Source organism: Salvia hispanica, chromosome 1 (genome assembly GCF_023119035.1).
Source record: "Salvia hispanica cultivar TCC Black 2014 chromosome 1, UniMelb_Shisp_WGS_1.0, whole genome shotgun sequence".
Lineage (NCBI taxonomy): Eukaryota > Viridiplantae > Streptophyta > Magnoliopsida > Lamiales > Lamiaceae > Salvia > Salvia hispanica.
The window spans coordinates 50103889-50126212 of record NC_062965.1 but is presented as its reverse complement, the minus strand read 5'-3'; the positions used below and the strand labels follow the sequence as shown (position 1 = coordinate 50126212).

General features: G+C 35.4%; 1 protein-coding gene across 1 annotated transcript; it reads right to left on the bottom strand.

Annotated features, from left to right (window-relative positions):
• Positions 1-6156: 6156 nt before the first annotated feature.
• On the bottom strand, positions 6157-8600 carry LOC125199736 (protein NRT1/ PTR FAMILY 5.5-like). Its single transcript, XM_048097655.1, has 5 exons — positions 8576-8600; positions 8272-8486; positions 7577-7895; positions 7268-7489; positions 6157-7173 (listed from the first exon to the last, which is right to left on the bottom strand). The coding sequence occupies exons 1-5, from the start codon at positions 8598-8600 to the stop codon at positions 6524-6526; spliced, it is 1431 nt and encodes a 476-aa protein (XP_047953612.1). The 3' UTR covers positions 6157-6523.
• Between the last annotated feature and the right edge of the window lie 13724 nt (positions 8601-22324).

Genomic DNA, 22324 nt, shown 5'->3' with positions numbered 1-22324 from the left:
CCACCTTGGCAAAATTTCAAATCCCACCGAACATAAATCTTCTCCATCCAAACAAAAGACCCGTGGTGCTTTCATATTGGCGCAGTCAAGCGCCAGCTCCAATTCGCAGAATATTAACCAAGTCCAAACAATGTTCAAACTTGGCTCTCGTCACCACCTTCGTCAACATATCTGTAGGATTCTCCAAAGTTGGAACCTTTCTGATGACAATTTCCTCTTCTTTGAGAATTTCCCGCACAAAATGATAACGAACATCAATGTGCTTCGTCCTTGCATGGAAGACCTGATTCTTTGCTAAATGAATAACACTCTGGCTGTCAGAATATACTTCAAGTTGTTTCTGACCAACACCCAATTCTTTCAGCAACCCATGAAGCCAAATTGCCTCCTTCACAGCTTCAGTAATGGCCATGTACTCTGCCTCTGTCGTAGACAAAGCTACCGTTGATTGCAAAGTAGACTTCCAACTAACCGGCGCACTCGCTAAAGTGAACAAATAGCCAGTAGTAGATCTTCGCTTATACAAATCACCAGCATAGTCGGAATCACAATATCCAACTGCAAAATGACCAAGTGATTTATCCTGCTCAAACAACAAACCAATATCTACAGTATCTTTGATATACCGCAGAATCCATTTCACAGCTTGCCAATGACCCTTGCCTGGATCATGCATATACCTGCTCACAGTACCAACGGCCTGTGAAATGTCTGGTCTTGTACACACCATTGCATACATCAAGCTTCCAACTGCATTAGCATAGGGAACTTTCGCCATATATTCTCGCTCATCATCCGTATTTGGAGATAATTGAGAGCTAAGTTTCAAATGAGGAGCAAGTGGGGTACTTACAGGTTTGGAATCATCATTTATACCAAAACTCTGTAGTACTTTCGTCAAATACTGCTTCTGCGTCAGCCAAAGCTTGCCTCCATCTCTATCCCTTGTTATCTCCATGACGAGAATCTTCTTAGCTTCCCCCAAATCCTTCATTTCAAACTCTTTACTCAACTGAGCCTTCAATTGGTCCACTTCAAGTTGGCTCTTTGATGCTATTAGCATATCATCAACGTATAAGAGTTGGTAGATGTAGGACCTATCTTGAAGTCTGCGCAAATACACACAGTGGTCGTATTTGCTTCTTGTGTACATCTGATCCTTCATAAATTTGTCAAACCGTTTGTACCACTGTCTTGAAGACTGCTTCAATCCGTACAACGATTTGTTCAACTTACAAACCCAATTTTCTTTACCAGCAACCTTGAATCCCTCCGGTTGGGTCATATAGATTCCTCATTCAAATCACCGTGTAAAAACGCGGTCTTCATATCAAGTTGAGCTAGCTCCAAATTCAACTGCGCTACCAAAGCCAACAAAATTCTAATGGAGGAATGTTTAACAACATGAGAAAATACCTCATTGTAATCAATTCCTTCCTTCTGGGCGTAGCCTTTAGCTACCAATCTTGCTTTGTAGCGAATATCATCTTTGTGAGGAAATCCCTCTTTCTTTGCAAAAACCCATTTGCATCCAATTGCCTTCTTGCCTTTCGGCAACGACATCAGCCTCCACACCTTGTTCTTTTGAAGAGATTTCATCTCTTCTTCCAAAGCACCTTTCCAACCATCGCTTTCTGAACTTTCAACAACTTTCGAAAAGATACTTGGAACATCATCAACAACTGGAAGCGCATAAGCTACCATATCCGCAAAACGAGCAGGTCTCTTATTTTCCCGCCTCGTTCGCTTGACTGCAATTGGCTCTGATTGCTGCGAAGGTTCTTGGGGTGGAACCTCTTCATCATCTGACTCTCCTTCTTCCGCAGGAAAGTCATTTGTGGTGTTCGTAGTTGGGATCACAACTGCATCTTCGAACTCCACCTGCTTGGGTGTATACTCCACATGCTGCGAAGTATCACTACTATTTAGATTTACCTTATTCAACATGGAAGATTCATCAAAGGTAACATCCCTACTTACAATCGTCTTCTTAGACTCTAAACACCATAACCGATATCCTTTAACACCAGCACTGAAACCCATAAACAAAGCCTTCTTTGCACGTGGATCCAATTTTGATTAAGTGACATGATAATATGCAACAGAACCAAAAATACGCAAAGAATCATAATTAGCTGCAGGTTTACCGGACCATACCTCTAAAGGAGTCTTGCTATCAATGGCAGAACATGGCAAACGATTGACAATGTGTTGAGCGTATGTGAGGACCTCAGCCCAAAATTTCCTGTCTAGCCCAGCATTAGACAACATACAACGAACTTTCTCCACTAGTGTTCGATTCATATGCTCTGACACTCCATTCTGCTGTGGTGTATTTCTCACTGTGAAGTGCCAAACTATGCCACACTCCTGGCATACATCTTGCAAAGGATCACTCTTGTATTCTCCACCGTTATCTGATCGGAGAACCTTGATCTTCCTCCCCACCTGATTTTCAACTTGAGCTTTCCATTTTAGAAAAATCCCAAGGACTTCATTTTGCTCTTCATAGTGTACACCCAAACTCTTCTGGAAAAATCATCGCGAAAGTGACAAAATAGTGTCTACCTCCAAGTGACGGAGTCTTGGCAGGTCCCCACACATTAGAGTGCACGTAATCCAGAATTCCCTTTGTATTATGGATTGCAGTGCCAAATTTCACTCTTTGTTGTTTCCCCATAACACAATGCTCGCAAAACTCTAATTTGCAAGTCTTCGTACCTTTCAGCAATCCTTGCTTGGCGAGAATTTGCAATGATCTCTTACCAGCATGTCCCAATCGCAAATGCCACAACTTTGTCGCTTCTGCATCCTTCTTGTTACTCGAAGTTGCAGTTGCAGTTGCTACTATCCCAACAACTGTACTACCTTGGTAGTAATACAAATTGTTCTTTCTCACGCCTTTCAACATCACCAATTCTCCTGAAGTTGCTTTAAGAATTCCATCCCGCATCATCACAACTAGGCCTTTAGATTCTAAGGCCCCCAAAGAGATGAGATTCTTCTTCAACTGTGGCACGTACCGCACATCCTTCAAAATTCTGGTGGATCCATCCTAATTTTGTAGCTTGATTGAGCCTATCCCGACTGTCTTACATGGACTGTCATTTCCCATGTAAACAAGTCCGCCATTTGAGTTCTTCGAAGTCAAAGAACCACTCCCTGATGGGACACATATGATAGGTGCAATCTGAATCCAATATCCACTCGTCTGGATGCGATGTTGTAGGTGAAACGGTCAAAGAACAATCCGACTCCACATCATTTTTGCATTCAGCAACATTTGCATCCTGCGAAACCTTTTCTTTCTTCTTCAACTTTGGGCAGTCTTTCTTCCAATGTCCTTTCTCATAACAGAAAGCACACTCATCTTTGGCAGCTCGTCTTTTTGATTTGGACCTTCCTCTTCTCTCCTTTGATCGGCCTTGTTGACGACCCCTTGCCACTAATGCTTCATCTGTAACTGCTTTGCCTTTCATTTTATCTGTCTTTCGCAATTCATGACTATACAAAGCAGAACATATAGTATCTAAAGACACATTCTCTTTACCATGGAGCAATGTGGTCTCCAGATGTTCAAATTCATCAGGAAGAGACGACAACAACATCAATGCCAGATCCTCATCCTCAAATTTCACATCTAAATTTAGCAGGTCTGCTACTAACTGATTAAACAAAGTAATGTGCTCATTCATAGTGGTACCTGACCGGTATTCAACTCGGAACAACCTTTACTTCATAAGAAGCTTATTCTGACCACTCTTCTTCAGAAATTTTTCCTCCAGTGTCTTCTACAATCTATGTGCAGAGGTCTCATTCTTGACAGCATACTTCTACTCCCTAGACAGACACGACCGAATTGTTCCACAAGCTAACCGATTTATGGTACTCCAATCTTTATCATCTATATCTTCTGGCTTCTTTTCTTCAATGGCAATGTCAAGACCCTGCTGGAAAAGAGAGTCTAGAACCTCTCCCTGCCACATACCAAAATGGCCAGTACCATCAAATATCTCCACCGTCAATTTCATATTTGATAGTGGAAACCTTGACCACGATGACGAAGAACTAGCCTTGACTTCTTGATCATTACCACCATTACAGACTCAAAATAAAGTATTCAATATTACAGACAAAGAGAACCAAGGACGAACCTTGGCTCTGATACCACTTGTTGAGAAAAACCAGGCAAATTTTCTCTCAAATAGTGAAATGAACCGATTCAGTAATTTTAGAGTTAATCCAATGGGGTCTACCTTGATAAAATTATTTCCCCAAATAAATTCTATGGAAAGACTGGTGGGGACACTGTCCTTTCTTAATTACCAGACTCCAAATAGAATTTATCAGTCGGTGTACAAAACACTACTACAAAACCCGCAAATAATATTGAATACAATATCACAGCAGAAAAACAAACCCAGAAATAAATACGGAACAAAATAAATAATAAAGAAAGAACACATCCGAAACTTTGATAACAGAGTTCGGCCAAATTGCCTACGTCTCCGAGCACCCTCTGCAGAGCCTGCTTACATTTAAATGGAGAAGAGATTACAAATTTTGGGATGTTTTACAAAATGGGAGGAGTGCTCCTTTTATAGGCAGCCACTCCCCCAAAGTTCTAATAACCCACCGATGTGGGATATGAAATATTTGACAAAAGTCAAATATTGTTGGATATTAGTGTTGTACATGAGTTGTACATCTGAAGCAGCTACACATTATTATTGACTTGATTAGTAGTATTATAACTGAAGCAGTTGTTGTAAATGAGTTATTTCATTTTCGTCTACAACTTCCTCTGTCCAAGAAAGATGACCCATTATTTGAGCGGCACCAGATTTTATATAACTTTATTTTGTGGATTAAATAAAGAGAATAAAGAAAAAGATGGAATAAAATAAGAGATAAATATATTTTTATATTTAGTAATAGGACATCTTAATTGGAACAAATCAAAATAGAAGGATGGCCGCCATGGCCCGCCCATCTTCCATGGGATGGAAGGAGTATTATATTGATGATCTCTTTACTTTGTTGACAAGTAATCGATTATGTACTATTACTTGTTCTATGAATGAAGTAAGCAAAAGTATTATACTGAAATTGGTAGAACGCGAATAACTGGAAAATGAGATTATTGAAGAATGAAATTGAAAATTGAAATTTAGCCCGTGACAGAAAGAAGAAAAGGTCAAAATTTGATAGGGAATCTGGTATACCTTCAAAAAAATTAGAGATATATCCAAATAAATTACTGTGTTATAAGTTATATCAATGCATATAAATTTAATAACCGCATCACGCAGTACTCAAGACCTTTCGCCTTATACATATATAATCACTTTACCACTAGACCAATTAATAAATACATGTTGGGTGTGAGGCTGTATATAATTGATATTCAACCACAATTAGCTTGAATTCTTTTGAGAGTGACCCAAAAACAACTACGTGTGGACTTGACCCAAAGCGAACAATATCAAATTAATGTACAGTCGATGCTTTCTTCGAGTTGATTACTATAAGCATCGTCGGAAAAATATTCCTTATTCCATATAAAAATAAGAAAACAAATTAGTACTCCCTCCGTCCCAGATAATTCGTCCCAGTTCCTTTTTTACACTCATTTTGCAAAAATAATAATAAATAGTTAAAGTGGAGAAAAAGTAAAGTAAAAGAGAGAATAGTCTTATCTACATTATTGTTTCTCTTATTTTACTTTCTCTCAACTTTACCTATTTATTATTATTTTTGCAAAACGAGTGTTAAAAATGAACTGGGACGAATTATCTGGGACGGAGGGAGTATATCGCATTAAAGGCAAAACACCACTTAAAATGCAGAAAGCAAAACATCCATTATATGAGAACACTCATTTTTACTCACATTAATATTCTTGGTTAGTCATCTTAGATTAGTTTTTATGTAATTAACTGTCCATTATATTCAATATTTACAAGTGAGTATGTTATGAATTGACTAGAATCATACCATTATGTGAGGTGTGAATCGTTATTTCCATAGCGTGCATATAAAATTCAAATTGATGCGTATGCTAGTACGAATTGATTGAACTCATACAAAAACATACTAGGATTCTTAGCAAGCCAGAAATTTCATGTGTGGTAGAATAGAATAGATAGATATTCGTATCAAACAATGGTTAGTGCATTATTATCCAAATCCAAAAGACGAGATAATTTGTAGTGACGTAATATAAACTCGACAACGCTGCCTATCTTTAGACTCTTTATAATGTTCCACATTTTTTCGAAATCTTCGTCTGGTGTACTTCGTCTTTGACGTCTATCCATAAGATAGTGGTTAAAATTTTCATTGTTTGCCCGCCCGTCATCCTTGTTCCCGTAATACACAGCCACGCAGAAGCTCGCTATTAGATTGAGAGCACACAAAGTCGTCAAGACCCAATAGTAGCGATCGAGGCGACTTTGGTTCAACGTAAACTGAAACCAGTTTGTGCCGCCTCCGGCCTCGCTCACTTTTCCGACAACATAAACTAAAAATGATGAGCACAAGAATCCCAAACCAGTAACCCCCTCCACAAAACAATCGTGGTACCTCTTGGTCGATTTAGGAGCCCAAAACTCGAGATGGCAGCATAGCCGTATTCAGAAAATGGTTCCATCATGCCAGCGAAAAAGATCTGGAAAAAGAGCCACGCGGCTGTCATGGGAACCTTGCCATCGTCGGGGAGGTCCAGTAGATTATTCCTTCTAAGCAGGTGAATTCGACGTCTCTCTACGGCAGCAGCCACCGCGCAGCATACCACAGAATACAGGGTAAATTGAAGAGGACCTTGTACAACTCCTTTCCCAAACTGTGAGTTCATACTTCTTAATATCATAACTATTATAAACTTGCCATAGGCACTAATTAGCAGCATCAGCTGAAGAGGAGGCTTCCACTTTCCTATATTGAACTTCATATGACTCGCTTGTTCTATGAAGTACGTGTTACCAGTTGAGTACACGACGCCGCACATGATGAAGCAGCTCAATAAAGGCACGAGACGGATCAGAGCTTTCGCGAATTCAACTTCTGAAACCGAGCAAAGTTTCCATGATCCTATTCTATCACCGGGCATCACTATGGCTGCCTTATGCAGAAACCTGCACATACGTCTGTTATTGGCAAATGAAACAAATACTAGTAACAAGTATTCGTTAAAGAGACAATTGAAATCATAATATAAATCCAAAAACAATAAGATTGACTTAGATAATGTTGTAGTTATACTCACCCGAGAATATATAAGTATGGGATAGTGACTGAAATTCCTCGCCATCTACGCGGTGAAGCCGGGTATCATCATCTCTGGGGAAGGATTGGGTAAACTTGAAAGCAGCGGCTACTATCACTCTGGCAAAATTAGTTATTGGGCTTCTCTCTGCTTTCGGTATGGGTTTCTTGTACGTGTAGGCACCCATCCAGAAAAATATGGTTGCCAAAATCGTGCAACTTGCTGAAAGTCCAAAAAGAACATACCACTTTTTTACGTATGGGAATGCAAAAATCCCAACTATTGGCATACAAAATAGCACTAGTATACATGTTTTCCGCCACCAAGTTAACTGTTTTTGGTCGTTGTTTTGATCTTCTTCGCTATTGTTGGGCTGATCTTCCGCATGGTTAGTGGTATGATCGATATTGTTGGGCAGATGTTGGTCATCGCTAGTCATCTGAATCTGATCGTCGATGAATGGTTCAGTGGAGGCAAAGCGAGCAGCCCTCCCGAGACCTATTAACACCATACCCGTTATAAAGAGAAGTTTTTCTGTATGCCCAACACATCCCTTGTTTTGGCATCCTTCACCTGAAACTGTTTGCCCAAACATTGGCGTTGTTGCCACTGTTATAAGGACCAAACCCTGCACCATATTCCCGCCTCAATCACATTTTATTATAAAGTCAATTTTTAAAGAAAGTGAGCCCCATATATATTCAACTAACTTTTTCAACACACTATTATTTATATTTCTAAAACCCATGCCCAAACCAAATGTGACTATGATTTTTATTGGTAATTGTACACATTGTAAAATCTGTAATATATTAGGCCAAAGTTCTTGGTTTTATGGACCATTTATTATGACCCATTCATGTTATTTACTGAAAATTTAAAAATATAATGACAAATTCAGAAAAATGGGTCGTTCTGGTTTGGTAAAAAACCTCTAGGTGAGTTACAAATTTAATTCGCACATAAATTGATAAAAACCTAAATAGTTGGAAAGTAAAACTAACCGCAGTGCTGAATATGGTGGAAAGTGCAAGAATGGCAAAATTTCCAAGAAGAGTTTCAGCAATGAAGAGAAAGAAAATTGGAAGAATCCTGTAGAGTCCACCCCATATATTCAAAATTGTAGCTGCATTCGTGAAGCTCAGTTTCCAAACACTTGTGAAATAAGTTTGCATGATGAAAAGCACGCCTTCCATCACTGCCTCCGCCCACACCAAACCTTCAAAAACCCCTAATTAATAATCTTAAATTTACACATATGTATATGTATATGTATTAAAAAAAACTTCTAATTAATGTTTTAATTACCAGCGATTCTGAGAACACCCCCCATATTCTGCAAATCTACTTTCTGTAGAAGACGACTACCTTCTACAAAAGAGAATATCAATGTCAATACAATATTGTTCTAGGAGAGCTTTTTGATTTGGAATCTAGGAGATGATTGAGAAGGCAGCTAGACCAACGTTTATTAAATAGCATACTCAAACAAATTTACACAGATTTCTAAATTTTTAATTTATACATTTCACATGTCATATAGCTAGTTCACATATAACTACCAACTATATATATTAGTCTCTCTATCCCCCATATCCCCCATAATTTGTCACCATTTAACCTTGCATGAATTTTAAGAAATGTAATAGAAAGTTGGTTGAAAGAGTTAATGATATGTGGATCTTACTTTTATATATTAGTTTTATAATAAAATGTGAGTGGAAATGAGTTAGTGGAATATGGGGTCCATTACTAAAAATGGTAAAAGTGAAAGGTGACAAATTTTTAGGAATGAACGAAAATGGAAATAAGTGATAAATTTTCAGGAACGGATGAAATACTATTACACTCATATCATAATATGATAGCCACCGGATTGTTTTAATTTATTTACAACAAACAAGATTATTTATCAAGATTATTCCAATTCCTGATATAATTGTTGATGTGGAAATTATTAGTCTTACCCAACTACGTTACGCTACGTCGTCGATCTATGTAGATTGTTTTGTCTGTTTTTCCACTGCATTAGTCAACTTGATAGAAATATTATACGACTAACAATAATGGAGCAAACATGTGGACTTTTGGAATGTGAATATCATATAAGTACAGTAATATAGTTGACTAAGACTTTGCTTTGACAAAGTCATCAAGTATATTAATAATCGGATTGGAAAATTTAGTAATATGTGGATTTTAGGCTGAACCGACATCCATAATTAATTACCACAATAAATTACTCCTATTTGGTACTCCCTCCGCCCCCGATTATGAGTCACACTTTAACTGAACACGGGTTTTAAGAAATGTAAAGAAAAGTTTGTTGAAAAAGTTAGTGGAATGTGAGACCCATTTTTTATATTGATTTTATAATAAAATGTGAGTGAATTGAGTTAGTAGAATGTGTGACCTACTTAATATTTATGGTAAAAGTGAAGTGTGACTCTTAATTGGGGACAGACCGAAATGGAAAAAGTGTGACTCTTAATCGGGACAGAGGTAATATAAATTTGAGAATATTATTTGACTATAAATTTGAGAGTAGTTTTATATACATAACATGAATGAATATACTAGTAGTACTAACTACTAAAAAAAATTGCATATTCCCACACCTAGTTTATCACACTTTTTAAAAGGTGCCATTATATAATATAGTCAATCATTACACTCATCTTTTATTACGTTTTTATCTAATGTCGCACTTCAAAATGAATGTAAGAACGAGATGCATTTCCTTACACTTATTGAAGTGTGTTAAAATTTTAGTTTTATCAATAGAAAGAAAATATAAAAACTAAATTAATAGAAAATGTAAAACGGCTTAAAGCTTTTACCACACACCACAACTATTTGATTATTTCACTTCCCCTCATCCCTAATTCACTGTCTCCCTCTCCTCAGTTTCAAATCCCCCAAAACCAACCCTCTTTCAAATTCCCCAAAATTCACGTTCCGCACTTCCCTATTTTAAAAAGAGGGAACATCTTTTTTGGTCCACGAACTTTGTCAAAATATTATCTTAGGTCTGTGAATTTTGAAAATATCATTTGAGATCCGTCAACTATGGATTAATGTCAATCTAAGTACTTTTTTACTATTTCCAAGTTTTTTTTGGACGAAAATACCCTCAATACCTTGAAGGGTACATATTTTTACTAAACTTATCACATTCTCATATTTTTCATAAATATCTTTACTATGTACTTTTTACGAATCTTCTTAATATAACTTGACCTTTTATATATTAGTTTTAAATAAAATGTAAGTGAAATGAGTTAATGGAAGATGAGACCCTATTACCATTTATTGTAAAAGTGAACCGAGACTCCTATTCGCGGACGGACTAAAATGGAAAAATGAGACTTCTATTCGCCGACGGAAGGAGTAATATCGAAGGTCAAATTATATTTCGAAAATTCGTAAAAATAATATAATGTAACGATATTTAGAAAAATTATGAGTATGTGATAAGTTTATTAAAAATATGTACCCTTCAATGTATTGAGGGTATTTTCGCCCGAAAAACTTGGAAATAGTAAAAAAAAATACTTAGATTGATATTAACTCATAGTTGACGGACCTCAATATTTTCAAAATTCACGATCCTAAAATGATACTTTGACAAAGTCCGTGGACCAAAAAAGATGTTCTCTCTTTTAAATATTCCTCCAACTGTATCTTTTCCCTAATTCTCTCAATTCGAGCAGGAGATTTGTTTTCCATTGTTAACAGTATTTGTTGCAGAGAAACACCTATGGGTTTTCGGAGTATAGAATTTTCTAGCGGAAAATCTCTAGGTTCAAATTTTGTGATTCAAGAAATATTTATCTCTTATTCCATGATTTTGTAGATAGTATATGGTCATTTTGATTTTATTAGTGTTGATACACGGATTTTTAAAAAATCATATTTTTAAGTAAAAAGATGTAAATCATACTACAGATTTGTATCAATTACTATTTCCTCTTCAACTCTATTCAGTCAATTTATTAGAAATATTGAACGGTTCAAAATCCAGAGCAAGAAATACCAACTACTCCATAAAACGCCTTCACATTGGTGAGTGAACTCCAGGAAATTAATAAATAATCATCGCCCTATATAGCTATCTCGTAAGATCCAAAATCCTACGTTGTTAGTAGTTGTTACAGCCCAAGTTTTCATTAATCATAGCCGACATAAATTACATTTTTTAATACTCTATAATTTATTTGTGCATTCAAAAATTATTTTTACTATTTTCTTATATGTGCAGTCGTGATCCTCAGACTTTAAAATTAGTATAGATATAATATAATCTGAATTCTTTTATAATATTACTAGAACGATTTTTACATCTTTTTAGAACTTATTTAAGTTTAAAAATGTCATTCAACCATGAAAAATATATAGTATTAGTCAATTTTATTTACCTTCTTTATTATTTTTTCCCATTGCTATGAAATAATTATATTAGTCAATTTCATTCACCTTATACTTCTCTCACCTTTTATAGCTTTTCATCATTACTATTCTTCTCTCTCTTAGTTTTCAGCTCTCATATATATTGTTTTTTATTAATTTATATCTCATTAATGCAGTAGTATGTTGTAAAATTTTTGTATACTCAGTGTGGATTATATATTCAGCTTATATATGCTAAATTTTATGCTGTAAATGTTAATTTTTGGTTGAATGAGAGTAACTAAAATTTGACAATTGTCATAAATATATAAAACATAGGAGTACATCAATGATCATGGGATAAGTCTAATTAATTAATTATAAAAATCTATATCATTCCATTATATATGAAAGTTGAATTACATCATCACCGTCGTTATCATTGGCGTCGACGTCATACTACATATATAATTGATGTTCACATGTAGAAATATGTCGTTTATTGCAAAATAAATTGAACATTAATCAAAGGTCGAGTTTGGTTGAGTTGAATATATCTATATCCTCCATTGTTTATTATCCATCGTAATTTGCGCTTTGTGAAAGCAAGAGTCTAAAGTCAACTATATCATATTACTTTCTCCGGTCCATTGTATAGCAGAGACGTTTCTTTACGGTGAAAAATTATGTTAAATGAGTTAAGTAAAAGAAGAATAACGTAATAAATGAAAAAGAAAGAGAAATGAAGAGAAGGTAGAGTACAATACTGGGTTAGAAGGTTTCCTGTGGAATACAGTAAGGTAGTAGATATAAAGAAAATATTTTTCTTTAAATTATTGATTTTGTTCATTTATTTACTTTGTTTGAGATGTTCAAGCTTTGTGTTGGTTTGAAGATTTTGTGTTGATATGCTTATCAGTTCATCATTTGAGTACTTGACTAGTTGTCTCATTTAGTATTATGTTATTATGGTTACTAACTTTTCAATTCTTGGAAGCAATTTTGCATCTAACAAATGAACTTGTATTGGTCTAAGCAGCGGTTATGGTTAGTGTTGGAAGAAATCAAGAAACAAGGGATTAATTATAATTGATCCTAAATTGATACTATACCAAAATTAGAGTAGAGAGATCTCTCTAATTAGGTTTACCATATTTGTAATACAAATGAATAAAAACAAAACTCTTCACCCAATTTTTCTCAACATGGTGTCAGAGCAGAGAAAGATCCGGCTCAGAAAAAATTCATCATAACCATGTTCATACCAAACCTCGACCAAGAAGCCAAAACCAAATCAGAAAACCAATCCTTACCAGAAAAACAATTCCTACCGAAAAAGATATGTCAGATTCAGAGACAGAGGATACAAAATCCAAAAGTGGATCCTCAAGATTGAGGACTAGCAAGAATGTCACGGTGGCATTCAAATTGAATGGCAAAAACTACCCATTGTGGGTGCGGCTGATGAAAGTTGCAATAGGAAGCAGAGGAGGCTATACACACATCAAAGACCAACCACCTGAACCAGAAAGTAAGAGGTATACCGATTGGGAAGAGAATGATCTCGTGGTGTTTTCATGGATTGTTGATAACATCGAAAACGATATCATCGCTGACTTTGCCCACCACCAAACCTCAAAAGCCTTATGGGATAATCTTGTTGTGACCTTCGAGGGTAAGAAGGATTCGTATCTGATTTATGACCTGGAAGATAAAGCAATTTCAATTAGGAAAGGAGATCTTGATCTTGAAACATTTTACCGTCGAATCCACGGACTGTGGATTAATGTGGATCGATGTCAAAAACAGCCAGTCATCTGCTGCGACAAATGGATCAGGCAATTCAGGAAATACTCGAACACAAGGAGGCTGTTCAAATTTCTCACGACGTTGAATCCAGAGAATGACTCAGTCCGAAGAGAAATCCTCAAAGATGAACCCTATCCCTTAGTCGAAGAAGCCTACAGGAGGATCCAGAGGGAGGCGGCTCGATTAAAGATCATGCCACCGGCATCCCCTAAACCCACTGTAGACGCTGGTATAGGAATCGCCGATGCATCATCGGGAGAAATTTGGTACGGATTCAAGGCGCAAAGCAATCGATCGATGAATCACAATGGACCACCGAGACCGACAACCAGAGCTGCTCACCGGCCGGGAAGCAAACCAGAAAAGAGTAAACTCTGGTGTTCACACTGCGGGATGCCGGGCATACCCAAGAGACCTGCTTCTTCATAGTAGGTTACCCAGAGTGGCAGTGCAATGTTGGCTCACGGGTCCATAGAGAGAGAGAGGCTTGGTTGTGGCACAACAGACTGGGACACCCCTCCCCAATAAACACTCGTATGAAATCTATGTTTGCTTTAGTACATGCTGATGTGTGGGGTCCTGCACCTATTATTGGGGGGAATGGCCTTAAATATTTTGTTATCTTTGTTGATGATTGTACTAGAATGCCATGGATCTATTTCTTGAAACATAAATCTGATTTTTTTGAAAAATTCACCCTCTTCTACCAAATGGTTCAAACCCAGTTTCGCACCACCATTCAAATACTCAGGTCCGGCAATGGGAGGGAATTTGTTAACAATAGCATGACCCAATTTTTTAGGGAAAATCGTCTTATTCATCAAACTTCTTGTGTTTATACACCTAAACAAAATGAGGTTGCCGAACGACGAAATAGAACAATTCTAGAGGCAACCCGAGCACTCATGATCGAATCTAATGTACCAAAATCCCTTTGGCCAGAGGCAATTGCCACATCTGTTTACCTTATAAACCGATTACCCACCAAAATCCTCCAAATGAAAACTCCATTTGATATTCTTTCCACTCTAACCAACAAATCCGAACCCCTTAGCCTATCACCCAAAGTCTTTGGATGTACATTATATGTCCATATTCCCAAACACGAAAGAACCAATTTGTCTCCTTGTGCAACTAAATGTATCTTCGTGGGCTATGGGATAAACCAGAAAGGGTATAGATGTTATGACCCGAATGCTGGGGTTTGGTGCCCCTTGCACAGCGGAAGACTTGTACAAAACAATTAAATCAAACACAGATCTATTTGACCGATTATGCGATTAATCAATTCACATGTTAAATAGATAATTGCATGCTAGAATGTAAATAATTCATGCTTAGAAAATATAAATCCTAATACATGATCTCTACGGTTTAGGGTTACCGATTTAATTCTCCAAAGAATCGACGATTGCTCGCGCCTTCTCCACGTGATGATCTTCAATACTAGACCACGGATCTTCTAACTGGTTCCCGAACTGTATCTCGATATCAGGGTGGGCTGATCTTATCAAAATACTAGGACTCGAATAAAGAAGACAGAAAAATCTCACGGAGGAGAGCTGAGAGAATTTTCGAGCTCCTCTAAAATTAGAGGGGAACAGAAATTTCTACTACTGATTAATTAATTCTGTCTCTCCTTTATTCTCTTATTTATATTAAGTTCATATTGGGCCCAGTCAGAGATCTATGGAAGGTTTTGGATATGAGCTCCCCCAATTAGCTTTTTACTTATTAAATTGAACCCACAATTTAATTCAAGCTTATATTGGAATATTACGAGAAGCCACTACAGAAGTAATATTGCACTCCCCATCCAAATCCGAATTTACAAGTAATCCGGGTTTCCATTATTTATATTATTTATTTCCGCGCTTAAGATATAAATGTCCATTAATTAATTAATGTCCGCTATGGACTTAATTAATTAACATCTTATTAATTCCAAGAGTGGACTTAGCAAACACTTATTTATTATTCATAGAGCGATAAAACTCCAACTGGCCAGTTTTCGAATAATAAAACCTTGTTCGAGCTCCTCTTGAGGACATTATCAAACGAGACTCACCTCGCGCACAATTCAACATAATAGAAATCCTAGCACCGCTACATATTTATTACCACTACCCAATATATCAGGATTATTGGGTTGCGAAAAACCCGCACCATTTGATAAGTCAAAGTAGTGCATAATCAATACCGTATGCTCAATGCTAACGTATGTAGATTAAGAAATAGTTATTTATCAAGACCTAGTCTTTCAAGTAGATAGCATAAAGACACGTCATGTTGTTAGATCCATTCAGTGCTACACCACACCAATGTCATCTTATTTCGTAAGGCTTAGAAATAATCGGACTGACATTGCAACCTTTCACGATAGGTAGTCTAAGCCTATCTGAGTTGTGAAATTCTTCTTTTTCTTTTGCAAAGCATTGCATAGAACCGATTGTGTTACCTTAAAGTGGATGACGCCCACAACCAGTCTACTAAGCAAAAGACTTAGACTTTGTTTGCTTCTTATACATTTAAATGTTTATAAAACATCTTATAAATGCACAAGCAAACACAATGTAATAATATACTGATTCTATTCGTGCGAAACTGCTCGAACAATACTGAATCGGGTTAAGAGTGGATTATAGAGTTTTATGTATACAAGCAAGATTCTATTCGAGCGAAACTTGCTCAAAACATGCTTTTCAGTATACTAAACCTAACAATCTCCCACTTATACACAAAGCAGGTATTGGTACTAGATATATCGAACCACCATTCATTTCACATCAACATGCTGCCACAAAGGCATTTTATGTGAAAAATCTGCTTGGTTGTTCTCTGATCATATCTTTTCCACCATAATGTCTTTGCTGCGTACTTGATCTTTAATTAATTTCATCTCTCTATGTGATTTCTTAGCTTTATTAGCTCGTGTGTCCCTTGAGTTAGCCTTCACTAGAGTCATACTCCAAATGCAATATTCATAGGCATACTCAAACTTACGATTAAAGCTATTAGGAATATACTCCTAAGGTAAACACATATTCAGAGGATGACTTACTCGATCACTGATTAGTCATAAAACTAAGTCAATGTAACCCCAAGGACATTACATGAATGACTGGTAAACTAGAATATAACAATTAGTCTTTCTCAAGCACTATCGTATACTCTTTACCTCAATCAAAGTCCTTTGCCATGGTTAATATGATATACGCTTTTCATGCATAAGCACAACTAATATCAAACTTAGTACACATTATAGCATACATGAGACAACTATCTCCGAAACTAGTCTCATAATCCTTGATCTCACCAAGCGTCAAACGACACTTGACTAGAGACAAGACAATTCCATCTTGAAAGGTATAAACCTTTTCATGGAATTTCTAATGCTAAAATGTTCCAAGCAATGTATAGATATAGAATTCCTAAGAGAATCTCAACATTCTTTCTAGCAATCTTAAAAGGACTTAGATGCTAAGAATGTAATTAGTTTCTCTTAAATCTTTTATCTTAAACTGGGCAGACAACCAGTTTCCTACGCCAGATGACAATCTTAGTTGTTTGCAACTTTTGTAGATTGCATCATCGTAGAGTACCAATAATACCATATGTAATGCACTTTCAACTTCCTTATGTTTACTGCACCGTTAAGGACACAAGTCAAATTCCAAATATTTGACAATTTTGATAAAACACATATAATTTGATTTAGAAGCTTGCCTAAGACCACGAAGGTCTATATAAGCTTCCAATCATGCGTTTCTTGCCCTTAATTACATATCAATTAGAATGTTCTAGTAGATGATTTCCTCAAGACTTCTATTTATAGAAGGCTGTCTTGACAATCATAATACATACATTCTAATTTATGTAAGTTCTAATAGACAATATGATCGAATAATCATGGCACAACGACAGCGAGAAGATAATTCTCTTTGGGCATAACCCAATGTCATTGTCTAGCCATTTGCAATCCACATTTACACTTTCAAAGATACTTGCTCCCACTGACTGACACAGCCTATAGGTAGTATTGCAAGTCTTTTAAAACATGTTGTCTATTTTAGATTGTAATATGGAATCTATAACCTTTTCTAAGACGATTATCCAAATTAACCAATACTATATTGTAGTTAAAGGGATTATGTTCAAGTTAATCTAAGACTGAGTCTTACGACACTCTTAGACCCATGAACTTGTTGTGTTCAAGTGGAACGCTCCCACTACGACATGGTTCTTACAATCTTAGGTACTGAAGTTGATTTTATTAGTGCAAAAGTTTCTAATGGTATGACTTCTTGGTAATGTGGAAAATATCTTCCTCTTTATTTTGAGAGGTATCATGCTGTTAGGCTTGAAGTTCATCTCTTGATCCTCATACAAGAATTATATCTTTGAAGATTACAGAACTTATAATCTTACATCATTTGAGACAAACCTTAAAGTATGCCTCAATACTCAACTCCAATTTCTTGGACACTTTTCCAACACGTGTTGGAACAACATTACACCTTGAGATGTGCTAGACTAGAGACGCTCTAGTCCACAACTCGTGTTTTGTAGAAGGTACTGATGTTGGTAGTTTCTTTAATGTTTATTCCATCAATGATAAGATTTTAATGAGTACAACTCATCACTTAATCAAACTTGTCTTAGAAAGACTTCGATTCCTTCTTACATAACTATCCCATTCATTAGAAGAATGTTTGGATTCGTCAACGGAGATTAGACTCCCACTACTAATCATAACCTTTTGCTCGTCTTCTTATGGTGTAAACCATTAAGACTCACTAGTCTTTCTATGTTGCACTTCTATAAGTATTCTGAATCAAACGATTCCAACTCATAGTGCATCAAACAGACATTCTCGACTTTCAAGCTATTTAACAAACAAATTGTTAAAATCTTGATAGTCTAGATCAGTTCGAACAATTGCTAAGTATTTTCTTGGCCTTAAGACTAAGAGCCATAAATACTTTATCATTCAATGATTAAGAAGTTGATGTGTTGTTGAATACTTTATCATTCAATGATTAAAACCATAAATACTTTATCATTCAATGATTAAGAGCCATAAATAGCTCCCACTGCAACAAAAACCTAACTGGATCAAGATCTCTTACTTAGAAGTTGCATTGTCATGTAAGTCATTGTCCTTCTATAAAATAGGTCAATCCAACTCACAAAGCATCTTTTCTCGCTTTAAACAAACTTTGATGACAATTTAGGCTCTCCCATTTCCATATCTAGTTTTTTGTTCAAATGAACTAGGACTTAAGAAAAATGCAGCCTTTATGAATTCGTCATCTATCATGTTACTTTCCTCTAACAGTATTATAACGACTATTACTCTGAAGATTTTCTACTTTTCAGTTAAGCCTTCTTGTAGTCATTTCTTATTACTTTAGGCGATGACTTGTGTCGGAAACTATTTGAGTGATCAAAAGATCCTCAAAAAATTTTGTCACTTTAGGATATTCCAATCGAATCATCTTGACAGATTCTATTGATATCCATCTTTCATCGTCATTAACCAAGACTTGTCGAGCTACTTAAAGGAAAATAGCTTGACCTTATTCCTCAAAGATCTTGTCAAGTACATGCATAATGTATTCTCAAACATTCTTCGTGGAATTATGTCGAGGAAATGGAGGACATGAATCATTGAGTATAAACTCCAAGCTTTTAGCGATGAGAATCTTATCCATTTCCGTTTCCGGTCTACATAATTTAGGCATTCGAGTTTACTTTCTTTAAGGATCGCAGACAAAAATTAAATGACATAATGAAGATTTGACAAATAAACTTATTATCACATACTCATGCTCAATACATAATCGCAAATAACCACAAAACAAATATGTATCTTGCAACTGTAAAATTAAAATTTTGTGCCCTCAAGCAGAGGTCAATACGCATTAAAATTTTAGCAATTTTACTGGTCACAACACCGATGAATAGTCCAGAGACCGCAGCACCGCATGGCCGCCAAATGTTGCCTAAGCACGACCATCAGATTTAGCATTACAGAATCTTGTTTCTACAACACACTCCCATAACAATGCTCATGTGCTGATAACAAAACCAAGCTATCTCATAAATTCTGTTTGAACTTCTGAAACTTGTAATTTCTTAGGATTATTGTCCCCACAGCATGGGTGGCGATAATATTAGAAACTATTTTCTAGTTCATACTATTTATATTTGAGAAGTCTACCCTTATGAACTTGCCATTTCTTAGGATTATTGTCCCCACAGCATGGGTGGCGATAATATTAGAAACTAGCTTCATAAATTTGCAAACCAACCGATGGAGACCGTATACAACGCACTTGTTGTATTCATCACTTAGATATTTTTATATGGTTTTTGCATAATTATCACATAAGCAGATAAAGAGGATAATTCACTTAAAATAGATAAACATCAAGTAAACAGATACATCCATTTAATGCATGGCGTTTAAACATACTGGATAATTAACGACAATTATTTAATCTAGTCAAGGGAGAATCAATTAAATAATTAAGTTTTATTGTGGACAATGATTATCCAAATTCATTTAGGATTTGTCAAGATAGTGTAAACTATCCAAATCCATTTAGGATTATTCTAGATTTTATTTTGATAAAATCAAATCCTACAATTCAAGATAACGTTGATCTATGATTATCATTATTTAAATCGTACTAGGATATTACTAGATAGAAACAATTCTATCATAATCCATAAGATAAAAATAAAATCCTATCAACCAAGATCTATACAAATCTTAATTCTATTTAGAATAGACATTTAGAATATATCAAACATTACTTAGGATTCCTAGATAAATAAATTTATCTAAATCCAATTAAATAAAGATTTTCTTAAATATCATTAACATCCTAATCTATCTAGGACATAAATCCAAAAGATAAGGATAACTTGGATTATTACTTATTTTAATCCATCTAGGATTTGTCTTAATAGAATTAAATCTATTTAAATCCATAGGATAAAATAAATTAATATAAATATTTATCCTAATTCATCTAGGATTTTTCTTGGAATAAATCCATATAAATCCATAGAATAAGATAATATTATAACTATTCAAATCTATCCAAGATTTATCTAGGAATAAATCCATATAAATCAATAAGATAAGAATAAAATATTATTTTATCATTATTCAAATCCATCTAGATATTATCTATGAATAAATTCATATAAACTCATAGGATAAGAATAAAATAATATTATCATTATCTAAATCCAACTAGGATTTATCTAGGGATGAATCCACATTAATCCATAGGATATAAATAAAAATTAGATTGTCATTATCCAAATTTAACTAGGATTCATCTAGGAATTAAATCCCTACAAATTCATATAATAAGGATAAAATCTATAATTAATCCATGATTTAATACAAAATCAAATTTTATATAATATATAAAATCTACAAGATATATTCAAATCTTAATTCTAAATTAATCTTGAATTATTTCCAAAATTAATTCCAAGGGTTAGGAAACCCTAATCTAAATTTGGAAAGCGAAGTCACGAGATGAGACGATTCTTCGATGCACATAGGGAAAACCCTAATCTAGCGCCATCGTTCTCCCACTCGAAACTCCAACTGGCCAGTTTTCTGAATAATAAAACCTTGAATTGTAAGACTTAGAAATAAAGACGATTCTTCGATGCACATAGGGAAAATCCTTATCTAGCATTGAACGGATCTAATAGCAAGATGTGTCTTTATGCTATCAACTGAAAGACTAGGTCTTGATAAAATACTATTTCTTAATCTACATACGTTAACATTGAGCATACGGTATTGATTATGCACTACTTTGACTTATCAAATGGTCCGGGTTTTTCGCAACCCAATAATCCTGATATATTGGATAGTGGTGATCAATATCTAGCGGTGCTAGGATTGCTATTACGTTGAATCGTGCGCGAGGTGAGTCTCGTTTGATAATGTCCTCAAGAGAAGTTCGAACAAAGTTTTATTATTCGGAAAACTGGCCAGTTGGAGTTTTATTAATCTATGAATAATAAATAAATGTTTCTTGCTAAGTCCACTCTTGGAATTAATAAGATGTTAATTAATTAAGTACATAGCAGACATTAATTAATTAATGGACATTTATATCTTAAGCGTGGGAAATAAATAATAAACAAAATGGAAGCCCGGATTACTTGTAATTTCGGATTTGATGGGGAGTTCAATATTACTTCAGTAGTGGCTGCTCGTAATATTTTAATATAAGCTTGTATTAAATTGTGGGTTCAATTTAAATAGTAAAAAGCTAATTTGGGGAGCTCATATCCAAAATCTTCCATAGATCTCTGTCTGGGCCCAAAAGGAACTTAATATAAATAGGAGAATAAATGAGACAGAATTAGATATTTTTCATTATGAACAATCACGCCAACTCCCTTATGAGTGGGGGACGAATTTTATTTAATTTCCTCTTCATGAGTTTTTCAGCTCCTCCTTCGTGAGGAATTTTCTGTCTTCTTTATTCGAGTCCTAGTATTTTGATAATATCAGCCCACCCTGATGTCGAGATACAGTTCGGGAACCAGTCAGACAGAAGATCCGTGGTCTAGTATTGAAGATCATCGTGGAGAAGGCGCAAACAATCGTCGATTCTTTGGAGAATCAAACCGGTAACTCTAAACCGTAGAAATCATGTTTAGGATTTATATATTTCTAAGCATGAATTATTTGCGTTCTAGCATGCAATTATCTGTTTAACATGTGAATTGATTAATAGCATAATCGGTCAAATAGATCCTTTTTTGATTTATTTGTTTTATACAAGTCTTCCGTTGTGCAAGGGGCACCAAACC

Excerpts from the sequence above, each read along its gene's own strand:
- LOC125199736 (XM_048097655.1), bottom strand. The coding sequence starts at position 8,600 with ATGGGGGGTGTTCTCAGAATCGCTG. Across the intron at positions 7,896-8,271 it reads CCACCATATTCAGCACTGCG|GGTTTGGTCCTTATAACAGT; the intron begins GTTAGTTTTACT and ends AATATGGTGCAG. Across the intron at positions 7,174-7,267 it reads CCATACTTATATATTCTCGG|TATTTGTTTCATTTGCCAAT; the intron begins GTGAGTATAACT and ends ACTTGTTACTAG.